Here is a 19,287-nt window from a genome sequence, read left to right as displayed (position 1 = left end):
TGAAGATATAGAACAAACGAGCAAAGGAAAAAAACGAGACAAACCAAGAAACAGACTCTTAACCATAGAGAACAATCTGATGGTTACCAGAGAGGAGTTGGGGGGGGGGGGAATGGGTGAAACAGGTGATGGGGATTAAGGAGGGCACAGGTCGTGATGAGCACCAGGTGATGTATGTAATTGTTGAATCGCTATATTGTACACCTGAAACGAATATAACACTGCATGTTAGCTATATCGGAATTAAAACGAAAAACTTAAAAGAATGACTTCACATGTCCTAACTCTGTCACAGAAGCTTACAGAACTCACTTTAAGACAGTTGTAACATAATGCTTGTTGCAAGCTAACTCTTAAAGGAAGGGGGTGTACCTCCTGGATCAGAGCAGATTCCTCAAAACTACCGAGTAACCCCCCAAAAAGCAAAGAAATAGCACACAATCTTAAGACTCTTTATTTAAAAGAAAGATTTCTGAGCCAGGGTACTGTAACCAAGCAGGAAGATACTACTGAAACATAACAGTTCGACTGAAGGCATTCGGTCTTGGATGTTAAAATGTTTGTTGTTTTTTTAACTCAGCAGTCTGTACCCCTACCTTCCTCTTTAATTCAGAAAATTCCATTTCATGAAACTTTAGGCTCTGAAGTGAAGAAGTGAGCACAACTCTTATGCACTAATACTCCCAAAGCAAAGGTAAGTGGAGCTGCCCAGATAACCCACGGGAAGGTGTCCTGAAGGACAATACCATATAAGGAAGCTGGTTGTTGAGAAAGCAGATGACTGGTCCACACATCACTTTTTAAAAGAACTGAGCAATAATACCTTTCCAAGGTTGCTCAAGCTATCAGAAGAAGCATCGGGATCTAAGAGAATATGGCAAAGTTATCTGAATGAACACCAATTTTTATCTATTCTAAACGTTAAGATATATTTTTGAATGTTAATTTAGAGATATTGGTATTACCCCAGAAAAGTATCTGTTGAATAGAGCTGGCCAAGAGAAAACAGACTAGCTAACAGGCAGGTGGTAGAGAGTCAGTCTGTGTTTACCTTAATAAAATATCTTGCTCCTGCCACAGTGTGCAGACCTTCCCAGGACAGATGTGTGGCCAAGCTATTGCAAGAACGCTCCAAACCCCAAGTCATAGTGTCTCGAGAGAACTCTGGAGATATAGCCCCTGTCCTTTGGTTCTCGCCCAAGGAAGATTTTTAAGTATTCTCAGGGTCTCTCCTTTATCCATTTTTAAACCAATTCAGGGCATTTTTGAGCATTCATTGGTTCCCCAAGATACTTGAACAGCCATATCCCTAGGGTTGCAATGGTTCTCAAGAAAGCATCATTCATTATAGCACCAGGCCGGACTAGAGAGTCAAGAACATTGGGCTATTATTTCCAACTCTTTCTCTGACCCACTGAGTATTGTCTCTTCCCTCCTCTTTTCATTCAAAAAATACTTACTCCTTACCTACTATGTGCCAGGTTCAATTCTAGGTGCTGTGTCTCCAGGATCAATGAGAGATCAAGTTCCTCTCACAAAGCACACATTCGAACTAGGGGAACAAACAAATAATTTCGGATAGACTGAGCGCTAGGAGGAAGATAAGCAGAGTAACAGGATTCAGTGATGGGGCAGGATAGAGAGGAAGGGAAGAAGAGCCCTACTTGAGCCAGGAAAGAGCTCCAGGAGGGGTTACAGCTCAGTGGAGATCGGAGTGATAAGCAAAAGATCTGAGGGAAAACCTCTCCAGGTGAAGGGAACAAATACAAAGGCTCTGAGGTTCTTCCAAAACCCAGCAGAGTCAAAGGAACTGAAGGAAGGGCTGGGAAGCCAAAGATGAAAGAAAGGGAGAGATGGATAGAGACAAGCAGGAGAGGCGGCAGGGGCTGGAGAGCCGAGGGCATCGCCTCTTGCGGGAGCTACACCATCTCCAGCCTCGCACAGACTTCACGAGGACCAAGTATCTCCAGGACACTGCACAGAGAATGAGGACGTCTGCTTTAGAAAGGGGTCTCACGACTAGAGTGAAGACATAAAGCCCATCTTCAGGTCATTCTGAGGCCAAACGTTACTCAGCTGACCAATCCTTACGACCTCCTCTAGCCCAATCCCCAGGTACTGGAATCCCCTGGCAATATCCTGGACTTACTCTCCTTGGTCTGTTCCAGAGCTGGGACCCATGCCCCTCTGACAGCTACACTGAAGTTCTTCTAAAATCTGATTCCTCGTGACTTTTACTCATCTGCCTCCATATATCCTTCTGGGCTCTACCAACAGCTAATAACACTCCACGAATTCCCTTCTCAGGCAAGTCAGATCAGTTTCTTTCAGTTACTCATCTGACTTTCTTAACTTTTTATTATGGAAAATTTCAAATGTCCACAAAAGCAGAGAGAACAGTATAATACATCTCCATTACCTACGACCAGCTTCAACAACAATCAACTCATGACCACTTGTGTTTCAATCTCTCTGATTTCCTTCACCAACTTGGTCATTACATTTGTCTCATAGGTGTGGTATGGCCAACCCAGAGTACTGGCAGCTGACTCACTGGAGACATCCCATCTCTACTACTACAGCTAATGGTCCTATTACATGTGTGTCAGCCATACTGTTGCTTCGTAATGTGAATTCAATCAGCTCAACTTCTCCAAGCAGAACTTGTGCAGTAGGGCTTTTGAACCCAAGTGAAGGAATTTATGTTTGCTCCTATGATTTTCATCTTTTCAGATTCAGCCCATTCCTTCCGGCTCTCACGATCTCTTTTGAATCTAGACTCTCTAATATTTATTCACCATCCCTCCCAGCTTTTGTGATACCTCTAAAATTTTGGGAAGTAATGAGTCATCTCTATCCTCTCTGAGTTTAAAAAAAAGAGTATGAATTTGAATGAATGAATTAGAAAAAGGGTAGAGCCAAAATGGATCAAAGGAAACCTTAGTTCAATTCCTTACTCTAAAGATGAGAAAACTGAGGCTCAGAGAGTCTGTCTGGGTCAAGGCCACCCATTAGGTAAGGCAGGACAAGCTAGAGCCTAGGCCTCATGCTCACTGCTCCCTCCACCAAACCCTACCTCTGTTAAGTCCTGAGGAGAGAAAATATGGGTCATCACCAGCCAGGCTAGTGACAGTGGGCCACTGCAAACTGATTTCTAGTCAACTGCCCATAAGAACCCACTCATCTGGCAAACAATTATCAGGTGTTGCTCTCTGCCAGGCCCCACTGCCCTCAATGACTTTCCCAGTTTCTCCCACTCTCAGAGATTAGGTTGGAAATAATTTTTCTCCGTTCTTACTTAATTCCTGCATTACGTAGAACTATGTAACTGAATTAGTTAGGAATGTCAAAAATGTTCATAAATAATAAAGGATTCACATCTATTAGAAATGAGAAATAGTTTGTTATTCAAAAAGCCAAAAAATATCTCATTTAGAGGAGACACGTAAAATATACATCTTAAAAATTCAGCCTTCAAGAATCCTCTTTACAACTGCTTCCATTTGAGAAACAAAGGACTGAACGGGTAATAATTACAAACACAATTCACAGAGTAACTTGGATAATACACAAAAAGCATGGCGATGTTTTTCTGAGACTACTTTTTGTGGTTCACTAATCACGCACTGGGGAGGGCCCAAAGTGCAAATGTGCACAGCCCGGGGGGCCTCCCAACAAAGTGGCAGTGCACTGGGGAGGAAAGGGGGTGTCCTTCCCTCAGAGAATAACATTAGGGGGTAGAGGGAGACCTGGGAGTTTGACTGAGAATCCAGCTTCTTATCCAGTCCGCCGCCACCATCAACTGTCAAACCATTTGCTCCTCTTTGCAAGAGGCGCTCCTTTAGAAGGTCCCAGTAACTTCTGCTTATATTGTTCGACCAGCTGGTTGAAGCGGATTTCGGTCTTATTTCCCTTAGCCTTTTTTCTAGGGGCCTATAAATGAAAGGTAAGGAAAAACAAGATAATCAATTTCAAGCATTGAATGTCACCTTACCTTTATGCCACCCAAGAGAGAAAATAAGAAATCCTGTCAGCCACAAGAAGTGGACATTCAGAGAGTGATCCTTAAAAAAACCAAAATGAACCATCCATTGGCAAGAAACCAGACCAGGAATGCCTAAGAGAAGGGCCCCACTAAAATACCGTGCGAATGCTTCCGAGCTCTCCCTCTCAACGCTCTTGCGAGAATCTTCCCGCAGATGAGTCAGCCCAGAGTTTGCATCTTCTTGCTGGCCCTTTCCCTCGATGCTAATGGGATTTCAGAGGTAGAGCTCTATACGATAGTACGATATGGGTCATACTTTCCAGAGGCACAGATTCCTTGAATAGGAGAAGCTAATGCTTCTTTTACCCTTGAAACTTAAAATAAAGGGACTAGGGAAGGGGAAAAGAAATCTTGACCTCAAATGTTCAAGAATGTAGAACTACAATGTCTACTAAAAGGAACTAGGGCTGTTTGGAAAAATGGCTATTGCCAGGACCAGGGAAGAAACATGTAAGATGAGCTGGGACATCTGGTTGTACCAGAAAGCAAGGACACCACCAAAGACAGGGTCATATCGGAAGGACTCAGGAGCCAACCTGAAGTACCTTCTGCTAGCCTAAATGGGACAAAAATAATAACTGCATTTGATTATAACACATCAAGTATATAAAAACTCCAGAATCTATAATACTAAAAAATCTTACTGGTCACCATAGGAGGTTGGTAGGGCACCAACTCATTACTCTGAAAACTGATAAAGGGAAATGAAATCAAGCATTTATCCTGCCTTTCCTATACAAATGGTACTTCATGGTAACCATATAGTTGACAAGGGAAGATTTTTTTTCTCTAGAATTCTAGCAAAACAATGCAAAAGAACTGGGGGAAAAAAAAACCCCTAGAAAATCACCGTTCTGCACCCCATATTGAAATCCTGGATCTAGACAGTAATCATCAATGGGGGCTAAAACCATTAGGTGAGAGACTGATGGGAACTCCACAAATGGCAGACAGACAGACAACCTCTAAGCCTACAGGTCTACCGATCAACCTGAGCATCACTAAAAATGGGGTAACCAGACCTTACCCGCCTTAGGTTGCTAATGCAACAGAAAGCACCCAGCACCACCCATGAAATACTCTTGCCAAGAAAACTGAACTTGAGGGGCGCCTGGCTGGCTCACTTGGTGGAGCACGTGACTCTTGATCTCGGGGTCATGAGTTCAAGCCCCACATCAGGTGTAGAGATGACTTAAAAATATATAAAATCTTGGGGCGCCTGGGTGGCACAGTGGTTAAACGTCTGCCTTCGGCTCAGGGCGTGATCCCAGCGTTCTGGGATCGAGCCCCACATCGGGCTCCTCCGCTGGGAGCCTGCTTCTTCCTCTCCCACTCCCCCTGCTTGTGTTCCCTCTCTCGCTGGCTGTCTCTATCTCTGTCAAATAAATAAATAAAATCTTTGAAAAAAAAATATATAAAATCTTTACAAAAAGAAAAAGAAAACTCAACTTGAATCGAATCAAGCCTATTCATCTAACTACCAGTTTACAGGCGATACGGGGTACCACAGGAACAGGTACAGGACACCAGGCAGCAAGCAGCTAAACTCACAATGTAATCCACTCTAAAGGGCAAATCACTCAGTTTCTCCAACAAATCATTAGCATGGAAAAAAGGGGGGTGATGAGGAAGATGGAGTATTACAGGAAAAAAAAGATTTAAGAGATATAAAAACCAAATGTAATGTGTGGACTCTGTCTGGATCTTAATTTGTACTAACCAACTAACTACAGAAGAATATTTTTGAGGTAACTGGAGACATTTTAATACGGGCTGCGTATCAGATGATATTGGGGCTTAGTAATTTCATTAGATATGATAATGGCATAATATATGCATATTTTTAAGGCCCAGTCAGTTGGAGATGCATTCTGAGGTACTTTTCTAAGCAATAAATCTCATTTTCATATAAGGCATATTTACATGTGAAGCAGAGTTTGCCTTAATATACTCTGGGCAGGGGGCAATATGTATGAGGAACAGGTAAAACAAGAGAATTGTTAAAGTAGAGAAACTAATATGTGGGTTCTTTCTACTTTTATTTATCTATTTAATTACTTACTTAATAACTTATTTCTTATTTATTTTAATTAAGATTTTTTAAAGTAAGCTCCATGCCCAGTGTGGAGCCCAATGTGGGGCTTGAACTCACAACCCTGAGAGATCAAGACCTGAGCTGAAATCAAGAATCAGATGCTTAACTGACTGAGCCAGCCAGGTGCCCCCATTTCTTTTTAAGTTTATTTAATTATTTTTAAAAATAATTTCTACATCCAACATGGGTCTCGAAGTCATGATCCCAAGATCAAGAGTCACATGCTCTTCTGCCTGAGCCAGCCAGGCGCCCTAGGTTCTCTCCACGTTTAGAACTGCATACCTCAACAGCCTCTAAAAGAGGGTGCTGCCATCCAGAAGCCCTTTCTTTTTGCTTAACTAATCAGGGCACACAAGTGGCTACCAGCCGTGGCAGAGCCCTGCCATACCAAAGCCTCATGCCCCATAGAACTCACCTGCTTGGAAGGTACTGTCTGCTTCTCGGACTTCTGCTGGTTCATCTGGGGCTTTGGCTTTTTGGGAGGGAGAGACTTGACTTTGCCTTTGTCCCGCAGCCTAAAATAAGAGGTCAGGTAAGTGTCACTCCGAGTTCTCCCTCTAACTGGCACCTCCGAGGCTGTCTCAGCCACAGGATAAAATTCTTTTTCTTACACTGGCTCTTTCTAAGCTCAGGATAAGTCATTCTAAAAAGGGAAACTGTAACAGAATACCCTACGGCTCCACATTTGTATACTTTTTTATTTTGGCTTAAAACCCCAAGGGATTCTCAAAAACCGTCATTTATTTAACAAATATTTTGTAAAGACTGACTTTTGTTGATAGCACTCATCTGTTGCCTCAAACAGGATCTGCAAGATAAGCTCAAGTAGGTGGTCCTCAGCTGACAGAGACGGCCCTCCGGATGGGAGGAAGCTCCTCAGAAGAGGGAAAAAAGGGCACGAAAGCTGCCCTAGGAGTTCCTCCCAGGCCCCCTCTGCTAGTCCTATTCCGGCCTCCGATTGTTCCAAGAGCGACATCTCTGCTAGTGTAGACAGGCTTGCACATTAACCCTTTATAGGGGACTGACACAGTACTAAACGTACCTTGCATCCAAACAGAAGCCACAAAGAGGAAAAGGGCTAAGCAAAACCAAGCCCTCTTAGAAGCCACCAGCTGTGTTCTGCCATCATTCTGCATCTCACCTGATTTTGGGGCCTCGGTGGGAGGGGAGCACGAGGACCTTCCTTCTCTTCTTCCCATCAGGCAGCTCCACCTGCTCCACTTCAGCCTTGGTCTGGAAGCCTGTCCACGAGGTCGAGTGCACCTTCCCCTTCTGCTCCGGGGGGGCCTTGCTCTGTCCCTGTGTGTGGTTTTGAGCTGATTTCCGTTGCTGGACTTTTCCAAGTGCTGGTTGCTCCTGCTGGGGCTCACCAGTTGCAGGCTTGGATTTCACTTTTTGCTGCATAAAACAAGAGACTGCCATCTAGTTTCTGGATGAGGTTTATTTGCTGGAAACACTCAGCAGAAAAGGAGCTTTACGAGAACTTAGTGGAAGAAGGAGAATCCTTCTCCTGAATAGTCAGAAATTATAGGAAAGTGAATACAAGGTCACAGGCCCTGACACAGTAACAGATGGTTACCAGGTTGAGGGACACAAAACCACCACCTCCCTTTCCATATGCGGAAACAGGCGAAAGTACATGCACGCCAGAGACTCGAAAGCCAGTAGGAAGAAAGAAAAAAGAAAAACCAGTAGCATGGGGCAATTGGTTTTTTTTTTTTTTTAAGATTTTATTTATTCATTCGACAGAGATAGAGACAGCCAGAGAGAGAGGGAACACAAGCAGGGGGAGTGGGAGAGGAAGAAGCAGGCTCATAGCGGAGGAGCCTGATGTGGGGCTCGATCCCATAACGCCGGGATCACGCCCTGAGCCGAAGGCAGACGCTTAACCGCTTAACCGCTGTGCCACCCAGGCGCCCCGCATGGGGCAATTGTTAAACAAATGTGTGATGGGAATCCCAGAGGGAGAAGAGAGAAAGGAACAGAAGAAATATTTGAAGTAATAAGGGGTGAGAATTTGCCAAACTTAGTGACAGACGCTAAACCACAGATGCAGGAAGCTCAGCCAAACACCAAACAGCATATATATTGACAACTCTCTACCCAGGCATATCACACCAAACTGTACAAAATCTAAAGACAAAGTGAAGATCTGGAAGAAGGGGTGGGCGTAAGGTAAAGAATACCTTACCTACAGAGGAAAAAAGATAATATTACACTGAATTTCTCTTCAGAAGCCATGTAAGAAAGAAGAGAACAGAGAAATATTTAAAGTTTTGGGGACAAAAAGTCACCAACCTAGAATTCTGTACCCAGTGTATCCTTCAAAAGTGAAAGAGAAATAAAGACTTTCTCAGACAAACAAAATGAAAGGAATTTGTCACTAGGGGACCGGTCTTGCAAGAAAGGCTAAGTGAATTTCTTCAGAGAAGGAAGATGACTGAGGTCAGAAACTCGAATCTACATAAAGAAAGGAAGAATGCTAGAGAAGGAATAATTGAAATAAAGACCAGGAAAAGATGCTATGAGAAGGAAGGCATAAAGTATGTTACAGATTTATGGTGAACTGTACTAGAAGAAGAAAAAGAAGATCCACATTAGTGTAATAATTGATACAACAAAGATCGATTATATGCCTGTAACGCGCCAGTCTGTTTCTAAGGTAAGGGTACAGAGCGAAAGAATAGTGTCTACCTTTGAGGACTCACAGCCTAGTGGAGGATACGAGACACACAAACAAGGCAAAGTGAAAAACTAACGACCTTAAGGAAGTTCACGAAAGTACAAGTTATGAGGTCTTACCTCCTTTGAGAGAGGTGGGAAAATGCTACCTGAGGAAGCACACTTGATCTGAATGCGGAAACTGTGTAGAAGTCAGTCAGGGAAAGAGGCACTTTTACACAGAAAGAGCAGCTCATCTTACATGTTTCTTCTTTATTACATAAGTGTAAGCAACAAATAAAGCCACCTGAATCGTTTTTTAAGCCACTAGTTTCAGAATCACTCCCAAGCAATAGCTTAAGGCAGTAAGTCAGTTTATACCTAGGACCACAAGGCTGCCTCGAACAAGAACCAGGTCCCAGATTTTCCTACCCGGGACCGCCGTATGGACCGCTGAAACTGCTCTTCTATTAGCCAGGCCTGTGGTACACACCCCAAAGAGTACAGAGGTCTGGTATACAAGCAAATTCAGGCATGTTATTGACGAAAGCTGTAGCAGTTATGGTATCAAGAATACTCGGGCCTTCTACATCCTAGGGCAAGAGGGGTGAGAGAATGAGTACTGACTGTGTGCTGCCCACACACTGTTACCATCTAATCCTTATCAATCATGTGAGGCAGATACTGGTAATCCTATTTTACAAACTAAACTGAAGCTGAGAGAGGTACTAACTTGCTAAGGAACTCAGGGGTACAGCCCGAGTCTGAACATGACTATTCGTGTTCCCGTTCTTTCCTTTACACCACACTAGATCAAAAACATTACTAAAACTATCAGGCATCACGTTTCTGGAGCTATCTAAGAAGAAAGAAGAATTATGGAAGAGATAGCTGAAATCTACAGCAACGTAAAACTTTCATCTGGGCCATTACCTTTGACAGGTATGTGACCAAACATTGCACTGGTATCGCTCATTGCTAATAAAATCAGCCTGATTCTCCGCTCCCCTTTCTTTCCCCTCTGTGGAGCTCTCACAAGAAAGGCCAGCAGAGAGGATGGCCTGGAGAGTTCTAGGGAACTAACAGTAAAGTGTTAACACCTAATGAGGTAGAGCCCTACGTCAAGGGTGCAGAACCACAAACTGAACAAAATAGGAGTTTAAATATAGCCAGAAAAAAACTGTTATAACTGAACTCTACACTTAAAAATAGTAAATTTTATGTTATGTGTATTTGACCACAATTAAAAAAAAAAAAAGAGGCAAAAACAGAAAAACATTTAGTTCTGTACCAGGCTGCGCTGAATCCTCAGTTCCTTTATTTTAAGTTTCCTTCGATCTTCCAAAGAGAACTCCACTATCGGTCTCTGTGTCAGAAGGAGAATGTCATTCATTAGATTTCTTAGTTTCTGAGTGCAGTGAGCTGAGCTGTCCCCCACCACTGCCCCCTCTCTCCTGCTCACTTACTCTACTTAAAGGTAAGGGGCCATTCTGTAAGCAGTCTATCCAATTTAGATTTCGGTTCCCTCTAATCATCTTATCAGCTGAATCACTGCTTACTCCCTCCATTGACTCTTCCCCACCACACACAAGTCAAGAGGACACGGGACACAAAGGAGAGAAATGGTTTTCTGCAAATGGCCCTCAGAGGAACAGGTCCACCCACAGGCTGAGGCTCACCTTCAGAGGCCCAAAGATCTCTGGATTGTTGTTGATGTGGCGTAGGGCTGTCAGGGCATGCTCGTACTCCTGGAACTCTGCGAAGGCATAGCCCAGGGACTGACCCTTAACTTTGCCATGCGCTCCTCTGAGGTCTCGCATCACCCTACACTAAGAGTAGAAGAAGAGAAAGAACCCATGATTAAAGGATGAGAGCATGAACAGACTCACTGAGAAATCAGGTGATTGGGACAGAATCCTCATCCCTATCACTGCCGCAACAGTCACACTGGAGTAACACTTACCACTGTCTTATTAGAATACACCTACTGAAAGCACAAAACCAATTAAACAGATACTTGCTGGCTTCTAAGAGTTTACAGAGATCAACAAAAACCTATAAATATGCATGTAAATAAAATACACCCCCCCCCAATTACAACAGTCAACTGTGGACAATACATACAAATTGCGAGGTATGTGGTACTTTAAATGGTGTAAGTTATCACTGAGGATGAAGTGTTGTCCATAGATTTCATCATTGAAGAAGCAACTCAGAAAGGAAATTACTAAAGAAGGAAAAGAAGGCCTGATGGCTTTAGTTAAGAAAGACTGAGGGGCTCCAGGGTGGCTCAGTCGGTTTAGCATCCGACTCTTGATTTCAGCTCAGGTCATGATCTCAGAGTTGTGAGATCAATCCCCATGTCGGGCTCCTCACTCAGCAGGGAGTCTGCTTCTCCCCCTCTCCCTCTGCCCCTTCTCTTTCTCAAATAAATAAATCTTTGAAAGACATTCAGGCATGGAGAAGGGCCTGCCTAACATACAGCCTCAGGATTATAGGAAGAAGCTTCAGCTGGCTTTGCTCAGAGCTCAGATCTTCTCTGGCATGATTTTTCCTTAAATCCTTAAGCTGAATGTAATAGGTGTCCTGGGGCACTGAGGGTACCATAACATAGTAGCAATCTTGGAAAAACTGACTGTTTACATGCTATTTCTCCCAGAAGCCGCAGTTCTGATGTAATGGAGACATCAAGGTATTAGGACACGTGGATGCTGCATTTGGCATACTTCTGGTACCTACGCTGTCCCTACGACTGTGCCATGTACTGTAGGGAAGTTAAGAAAAGCTTAAAACCAGGTTCCTGTCCTCAAGAAGCTTATGATCTTGCTGAGATACCATACCTACACATATTAAAGAATTACAGAGACAATTCAAGGGGCACTGGGTGGTGTAGTCAGTTAAGCATTCGACTCTTGTTTCGGCTCAAGTCATGATCTCAGGGTAGTGAGACTGAGCCCTGCATGGGGCTCCATGCTCAGTGTGGAGTCTGCTTGAGATTCTCACTCTCCCTTTCCCTCTGTTCCTCCTGCTCATGCTCTTTCTAACAAATAAATCTTAAAAAAAAAAAAAAAAGACAATCCCCTTAAAATGACAACAGTATGAGTTTCTTAAAAAATAAAGAGAAAATTCAATACAACACAAATATTGTAAAACACATAAATTTCCCTAACTGGGGGCACCTGGCTGGCTCAGCTGGTTAAGCATCTGCATTCGGCTTAGGTCATGATCCTGGGGTCCAGGGATCAAGCCCTAAGTAGGGTTCCCTGCTCAGTGGGGAGCCTGCTTCTCCCTCTCCGTCTCCCTCTGTGCTCTTTCCTTCTCTCTCTCTCAAATAAATAAATAAAATCTTAAAAAATAAAAATTCCCTGATGACAGGTTTTCAATGTACAGGCACTTACTAAGTATTGTGGATGCTGATAGGAGAAATTACACAACTGACCTCTACACCAGTAACACTTTGAACAGTTTTACTAAGAGTGGTGTCAGATATGTGCTGATACGTTCACATTCTCTCATGTAATTCCCCAAATACCAATGCCATACATTTTGAAGAGATCTTCCAGGATCAGGAAAACAGTTTACAGTCACAAATCAGAGCAAAGTAGATTTATAATATTGGCTGTGTTACTTACTCAATAAATACATAGTAAGATTACTCTGTTCCAGGTACTCTGCCAAGAACTGGGAGCAGTGACATACCTGCTCTCAAAGAGCTCAGTGTGGCCGGGAGAAATGACAAGCAGACGACGACAGGCCGGTGTGATAGTAAATGCCGTGACAAAGGTTTGCAGAGGGTGGGGCAGAGAAGTCTCTGTACTCACACAGCAGTCTAACCAAATCTTGGTGCGAATCCCGTGTTTGTCTAACGCAACTGTTGAAGGCCCGCATGGCTCTCTGTGCTTACCACACAGCACTGAGGACTCTTTCCATACAATAAGAGCCTAAATGGCAGTAAAATGTTCTTCTAAAGAGCAAACTACACAGATTATTTTCTCTGCGAGAAAATTAACATTACAGCACCTGCTATGCTGAGCACACAGCAAGCAATCAAATTAATCCATGAGGGCAGACGCTTCCTCATATTCTGCTGCAATTTGGACAATACGTGTGAAAGGCTGTTCTAAGAAGAGAAAACAAACAAACATGAAAACTGCCAAACTCAGCCTCATCTGTTGACAAAGCGCCCAAAAGAAACTGTCAATCTGCTAGCACCACCTCAGAAATAAATGCTCAGTCTGAGCCAGGAGGAGTACCAAACTCTGGAGTGGGCAGGGCCAACTCTCACCTCCTTGAGGCGCACCCCCTTCTCCCCTCTGGTGGCATTCAGCAGCAGCTTTCTGAGCTTTTTGTCGTCCACACCCTTTGGGAGGTTATGCAGGCAGAGCCTGGTCTGGGAGACAAAGATGTTCTGGTCCTTGAGTTTCTGATGCTTCAGCAGCTCAAACTGAAAGAACAACAATCGTTATTGTTAACAATATAATCCACCCATGGGGCGCCTGGGTGGCTCAGTCGTTAAGCGTCTGCCTTCGGCTCAGGGTGTGATCCCGGAGTTCTGGGATTGAGCCCCACCAGGCTCCTCCGCTGGGAGCCTGCTTCTTCCTCTCCCACTCCCCCTGCTTGTGTTCCCCCTCTTACTGGCTGTCTCTCTCTGTCAAATAAATAAAATCTTTAAAACAACAACAACAACAATATAATCTACCCTTTGAAAATGCAAGTTCATAATTCTCCAAAAGGAAAGAACTGTGAGCACCCCCCATCCAATCACCACACATATGGACAAAAGAAGGGAAATCACCTATGCCTAGCATAGGGAAAGAAAGGTTCAAAGAGGCAAGATTTGGTGGGTAGGTGATAAGATCATGGGCTCTCGATTCAGACTAAATTGGAAATCCATCCCTAACTGGAGAAGTTACATGAAATTTTTTAAGCCTCAGTTTTTCCCTCTACAAAGTGGAACTGCAGGTCAAAATACCAATCTCTCAGCACTGACGTGAGGCTGAAATGAGGTAATATACAAAAACATCCCAAATTCAAAACTCGGCCCAAAGCAATAATAAATAATATTGTGGTTACCCTCTACGCCCAGTCCTTATCTGCTCACCAACTCAAACTAATTATTTAGTCCTTCCAAAAGGAAATGGAATTTATTTAAAGAATACTTGATAGAATGTTGTTTCAACTCTGCCACCTTGAGGCAAAACACTGTCCCTGACCACAGAAATGAATTTTGCTTTACAGCACTGGCCTCAACCATGCCGCGCAAAGCACCAGTCCCAGGGCAATGTTTGCTAAAGTGAGAGGATAACATTCTTCTCCTGGTGTGTTTTTGAAAATCGGATTAGTAGAAAAAAGTTTTAAAATAATTTTTTCTTTTACCTAGTCTTATTTCTGCTGTTCCTTATTTGGTAAAGGTACTAACAAATCACAAAATAAAAATACTCTGGAAATGAATATTAAAGGGCTACTTGAATAGGCTCTCATGCCTGAGTTCAACAGCATGATTTTTCTCCCAGGAAAAGCTGTGCCTGCTATGAATTACAATGCATATAATCTACTGAGCTTTTTGCTAGAAAAATTTGTTCTAAGGGAAAAGTAAATGTGTCACTATCATATTGTGATCAGAAAGGGCATACAATGCCCCCACAAATACCATGATTTCCAGATGCTCACTACCAAAAAAAGTTGTGAACATGAGACTAGAAACTGTACACAGGAAAAACACACTGCCTCTTGGTGTCATCATATTCTCATCTCTGTTCCTCATCTTCTGTACCTCCAAGAACCAAAGCTCATTCTCTTAATGAACATGCCTCTTTATCATTCTAGGCTGGCTTAGCTTTTTGAAAGTAGGCTACTTGGGCAAGTTAAAATTACTGGGAATGAACACTACTAAGCACCAAAGAAACTCAATGATATCAGTTATCAGTGGAAACTCCCATGATACAGAATTTTTCTAAGATGATTTTATAATCTGGACATAACCCCCTACCAAAAAAGGACATCTTACCTCTTCCTTCTAAGACCCACATTTACCTCCTTCCCTACTAACTCCAGCCCATTCTGATCTTCCTTTCTTAGGTTATTCTGCCTTCACACTGACACCTAATTATATATAGCCTTAGCCTCTAAGTGTCTATTCCGTTTTGTAGAAGCATACTATTTGGCAAACATTTACTGCTGAGCATTGGGAAATTAAAGAATAAGACCCAGTCCTTATAATGGCATACAACGCTCACATAGGATGTACAATATTGGGTTATTTGCTGTTTCACCCGTGCCCTTCCCTCTAACAAGACTGTAAGCAAGCAGGGTGTGTGACTGATGCTTGGCTCTCTGCCAGGCACCTCCAGCATTCAATAGTTATTATTTATTGATTTATAAGAAGTCATGCAGAACCTGAAGGCTGGTGCCTAATCTACCCACCCGTTCTCTTTTGGCCATATCAGCAGCGCTCACACCCTCAGCAGCCTTAGTCCCAGCACGAATCACTGCAAAAAGAGGGAAAAAGGCCAAGACATCAGCAAGGGAATTTTCACTGAGCAACAAGAGGAATGTGATTTGAATTATGCAACCTCTTTGTACAGGGCCCAGAGGACTATGCTGGCCAGGACATGGTGGCATTTGGGTAGGTCCAGAAATAGGCTACAGGGCTAAGTTCTCAGCTCTGTGCTGCTCTCAAGGACTAAAACTGAACATTTAGTGAATTTGCTCCACTTCTCCTTCCCTCCCCTCAAAAAGCTTCATGTGTATGCCCAACATCAGATGGAAAGGCCTAGAGGAAGTTCTGAAAACAAGTACACTTTAGGTATTTGAGATACCAAATGCTCCACCTATAACCTGCCCTTGGAATTTTACTGTTCCTCGTGTACTTGGGGGTCAGTGAGTTAAGCCAACCTGAAACCAGCCACCTGGCCATACAGAAGCCTAGAACCAAAGGCTAAGGGCCTTACATCACCAGTCCGGGCTGTGCAGCTGTGCAGCAGGTAGGCTGACAGTGTATAACCTAGAGGAAGGGATTCTTCTGGTTTGTTTTATTTTTAATTGAAGCTAATTTCCGATTATCTTTCTGACATTAAGGGAAAGGTACTGGGTGCACATTTTAAATCTATGAATAATTCAAAGGAGTAATTTTAGTCATAATTTTCAACTCCTTCAGAAAAACTATCAGAAATCATGACAAGAAGCAAAGGTAATTTGGGCTTTTCCCCCCTCTTTGCCCCGCGAATCCTCTGATCTAAAGGTCTCAGGCAAGCAGGCAGAAAGGAGAATGGGACTGGTTACTCCACAAACTGAGCGAAGGCCCTAACAGGAAGCCCCATCTGCTAAAGTGGAATAATCATGTAATGCTGTCGAAGAGGACATGGGGGTTTTGAATTTGAAACGTGCCCCCAGACATACTGTTGCTGGTCACTGGCATAGCATGGGGCCCGCTACTCAGAAGCCTGGTTCACGTCTCCCTTCCACTACTCACAGCCTTCTCGGGCCAGGTAGAGGTTCCGGGTTCCAGTCGGCTTCTTCACCTTCTTTGTCTGGAGCTTTGCGGCCTCATCACGGGTCACTGCCAAGTCGACCCTGAGCTGCCGGCCATCCAGTTTAAGCCCACCACCCTGTAACAAATTACAACCTTCTCTCTTAAAATTCATAATGAATAGAGACTAAGCACCCAACAAGGAATGCCAAGGAAAGGGAAAACTGCAAATCCCGATTATGCTACGGAACCCAACCCGCAGGATGTTTTAGCCCAGGTGGCTGCAAGTGGACCGCTGAGCCTAACATCTAGTACAGCTGTGCGAAAGGCCACGTGTATACTTAGGGCAGTCAGTAGTAACGTATTTTAAGGGAGCTGATTAGGCCCAAAGTAGGCCCAAATTGAGGAAAACTGACCTATATATAGCCAATTTTTTTAAATTCTAAAGAAAGCTAATGAAATGGTAGTATTAACTCAAGAGAATTTAAGAGATAATGGCAGGGGCGCCTGGGAGGCACAGCGGTTAAGCGTCTGCCTTCAGCTCAGGGCGTGATCCCAGCATTGTGGGATCGAGCCCCACATCAGGCTCCTCCGCTATGAGCCTGCTTCTTCCTCTCCCACTCCCCCTGCTTGTGTTCCCTCTCTCGCTGGCTGTCTCTATCTCTGCCAAATAAATAAATAAAATCTTAAAAAAAAAAAAAAGAATGGCAATACAGGATAACTTATCTCAAAACAATATATACTTGGTTATAGAATACACAGAAAAATCCATCACCCATACATTTTCTCTCATTTACTCCATTTTATAAGATGACCTTAATCTCTTCCTGTCCCAACCTTTCATGTCATCAGCCTATGATAAAGGCTGATTAATAAACATTAGATACATTATTATACCTGTTTCCTCACTTATAAAATAGGTATAACAACTGATCTTTTTTTTTTTAAGTATGCTCCATGCCCAGCGTGGAGCCCAACATGGGGTTTGAACTCACACCCCTGAGATCGAGACCTGAGCTGAAGACAAGAGTCGGACCCTTAACTGACTAGGCCACCCACGCACTCCAATAGGTATAATTTTAATTACCTTACGTACCCCTATAGAACTGACATAAGGAATAAATAAGGTAATACATGTAAAGCTGAGTGCCCAACACACACCAGGTGTTCAATAAGTGTTAGCTTTATTATTGTTATATTGTTGATAGCACTAATAAAGCTGGGTATAAACAGCAGATGCTGGCTTTGGAGTCACTATGCCCTAAGTTAGGGGGTAAAAGAAATGTCCTCCTTACCTCAGTCTCCGGAGAAGCAGCTTCAAGGCATTTCTGAGCTGCTTCTTGAGTCATGAACTGGGCAAATGCACAACCTGCAGAGAAACAAAATTAAGTGAGATGCCAAACTCCCATGGCCCAGCAGGACGCCAAAGACGGCGCTACAGATGGCGGCAGCCTGACACAGAGTGGAAGGGGGAGCAGCGTCCTTGTGTTAGGTGCTAGAAGACAGGCACTGTGCCAGGCGCTGAAGGTTCAAAGATAAGACAGGACAAGTGCTTACAATGAAATTTTACTATTACTTCATCTTTTCCAATGCTTCTTAGAACTTTAGTCTCACCACTGCTCTCCTTAGTAAGAAAAAGCCACAAGATATGGGAGAGAAGTTCCACTTAAATCAGCATTATTTACTGCTTGCCTTTTAGAGAACTAAAAAATGAGGAAGGAACCACTTAACCTGAAATTAACTACAGATCTCCCTGTCATCAAAGCCACTTGGAAGACGTCAGATATGGGCAGAATGACCTCTGCAAGTCAAAGTCCCTGGCCTCTATCACACGAATACAGTAATGAAACAGAAAGCCATAAGCTCAATTCTTGACTCATACCCTCAAATTTGCACAGGCTCACCTGTCACTGGTTAGATGCAGAGCCAATCAACCATCCTAATTTCTGCTATTGATAAAAAACAGTTTTTATCAGCAAAGAAAAAAAGTTCACCTTACAGTATATTCCAAAAAGGAAATACAAGTTTTGTAATATTTTGTTAGTATTCCTTTATATAAATCTAAACATTTCCTCATGTATGAAAAAAAGGTCATGTTTCCTAGAGCTACTGAGGCATTGATTTTTTGTTCCCTACGAGAATGAATGGCAGCAGACTGAGACAACACACATGGCAGGCCAACCCAAGAGTCACCATCTAGGTGAGGTCTTTCCTGACTCCTCCAGGTAGGGCCAAGTGCCCCATCCACTGGGCCTCCAATCACATCTATTACAGCGCTGGTCAGGTGGCATCTTCCCAAACAGAAGGAATGCCTCAGGAGTAAGGGCCATGTTTCTAGGCTGCTAGCACCTACCATAGTGTCTGGCATTAATAGACACTCGATAGGAAGAGACAAATAATACGGAAAGAAAGGAAGATGGGGAAAAAATGTTCTAACTGTCAGATGAGCTTATTCATCCAAAATGAAGAAAATGGGTACTTCTCTCTAAATGTATTTTAACACTGGAAATTACTGGGTCAGTATTGGGTTTAGTCTTAATACTTCCCTAAAAGTCTACAGATAATTTTTAGCTCTCCTAGACAGCGAAATGGCATGCTGACAGGGATAAATGGTAGGAGGCAGCCAAGGTTGTGTGAGCAGGCAAAAAAATTTAATAAGAGCTGGAAAAAGACAATGTATTTGGGACACCTGGGTGGCTCAGTCAGTTGAGGGTCTGCCTTCAACTCAGGTCATGATCCCAGGGTCCTGGGATCGAGTCCTGCATCAGGCTCCTTGCTCAGCAGGGAGCCTGCTTCTCCCTCTGTCTGCCGCTCCCCCTGCTTGTGCTTGCTCTCTGACAAATACATAAATAAAATCTTTAAAAAATGTATTAAAAAAATAATAATGCAGGACACCTGGGTGGCTCAGTCCGTTAAGCATCTGTCTTTGGCTCAGGTCACGATCCCAGAGTCCTGGGATCCAGTCCCGCATCAGGCTCCTTGCGGCATGAAGCGTGCTTCTCCCTCTGCCTGCCACTC

General features: G+C 43.4%; 1 protein-coding gene across 1 annotated transcript in view; it reads right to left on the bottom strand.

The window, feature by feature from the left end:
- Nucleotides 1–438: 438 nt before the first annotated feature.
- Nucleotides 439–19,287, bottom strand: part of RBM28 (RNA binding motif protein 28) — a 33,025-nt gene continuing 14,176 nt past the window's right edge. The window contains exons 11-19 of the mRNA XM_008705841.2: nt 17,565–17,638; nt 16,273–16,408; nt 15,225–15,289; nt 13,087–13,245; nt 10,481–10,630; nt 10,093–10,167; nt 7,282–7,538; nt 6,556–6,655; nt 439–3,933 (exon numbers count right to left, since the gene is read on the bottom strand). Of these exons, the coding sequence (XP_008704063.1) occupies nt 3,799–3,933; nt 6,556–6,655; nt 7,282–7,538; nt 10,093–10,167; nt 10,481–10,630; nt 13,087–13,245; nt 15,225–15,289; nt 16,273–16,408; nt 17,565–17,638 (1,151 nt within the window). The 3' untranslated portion in view covers nt 439–3,798. The remainder of the gene's footprint in view (nt 3,934–6,555; nt 6,656–7,281; nt 7,539–10,092; nt 10,168–10,480; nt 10,631–13,086; nt 13,246–15,224; nt 15,290–16,272; nt 16,409–17,564; nt 17,639–19,287) is intronic.

Source organism: Ursus maritimus, unplaced genomic scaffold (assembly GCF_017311325.1).
Source record: "Ursus maritimus isolate PB19 unplaced genomic scaffold, ASM1731132v1 scaffold_3, whole genome shotgun sequence".
Lineage (NCBI taxonomy): Eukaryota > Metazoa > Chordata > Mammalia > Carnivora > Ursidae > Ursus > Ursus maritimus.
This window is presented reverse-complemented; position numbering and strand designations above follow the sequence as displayed.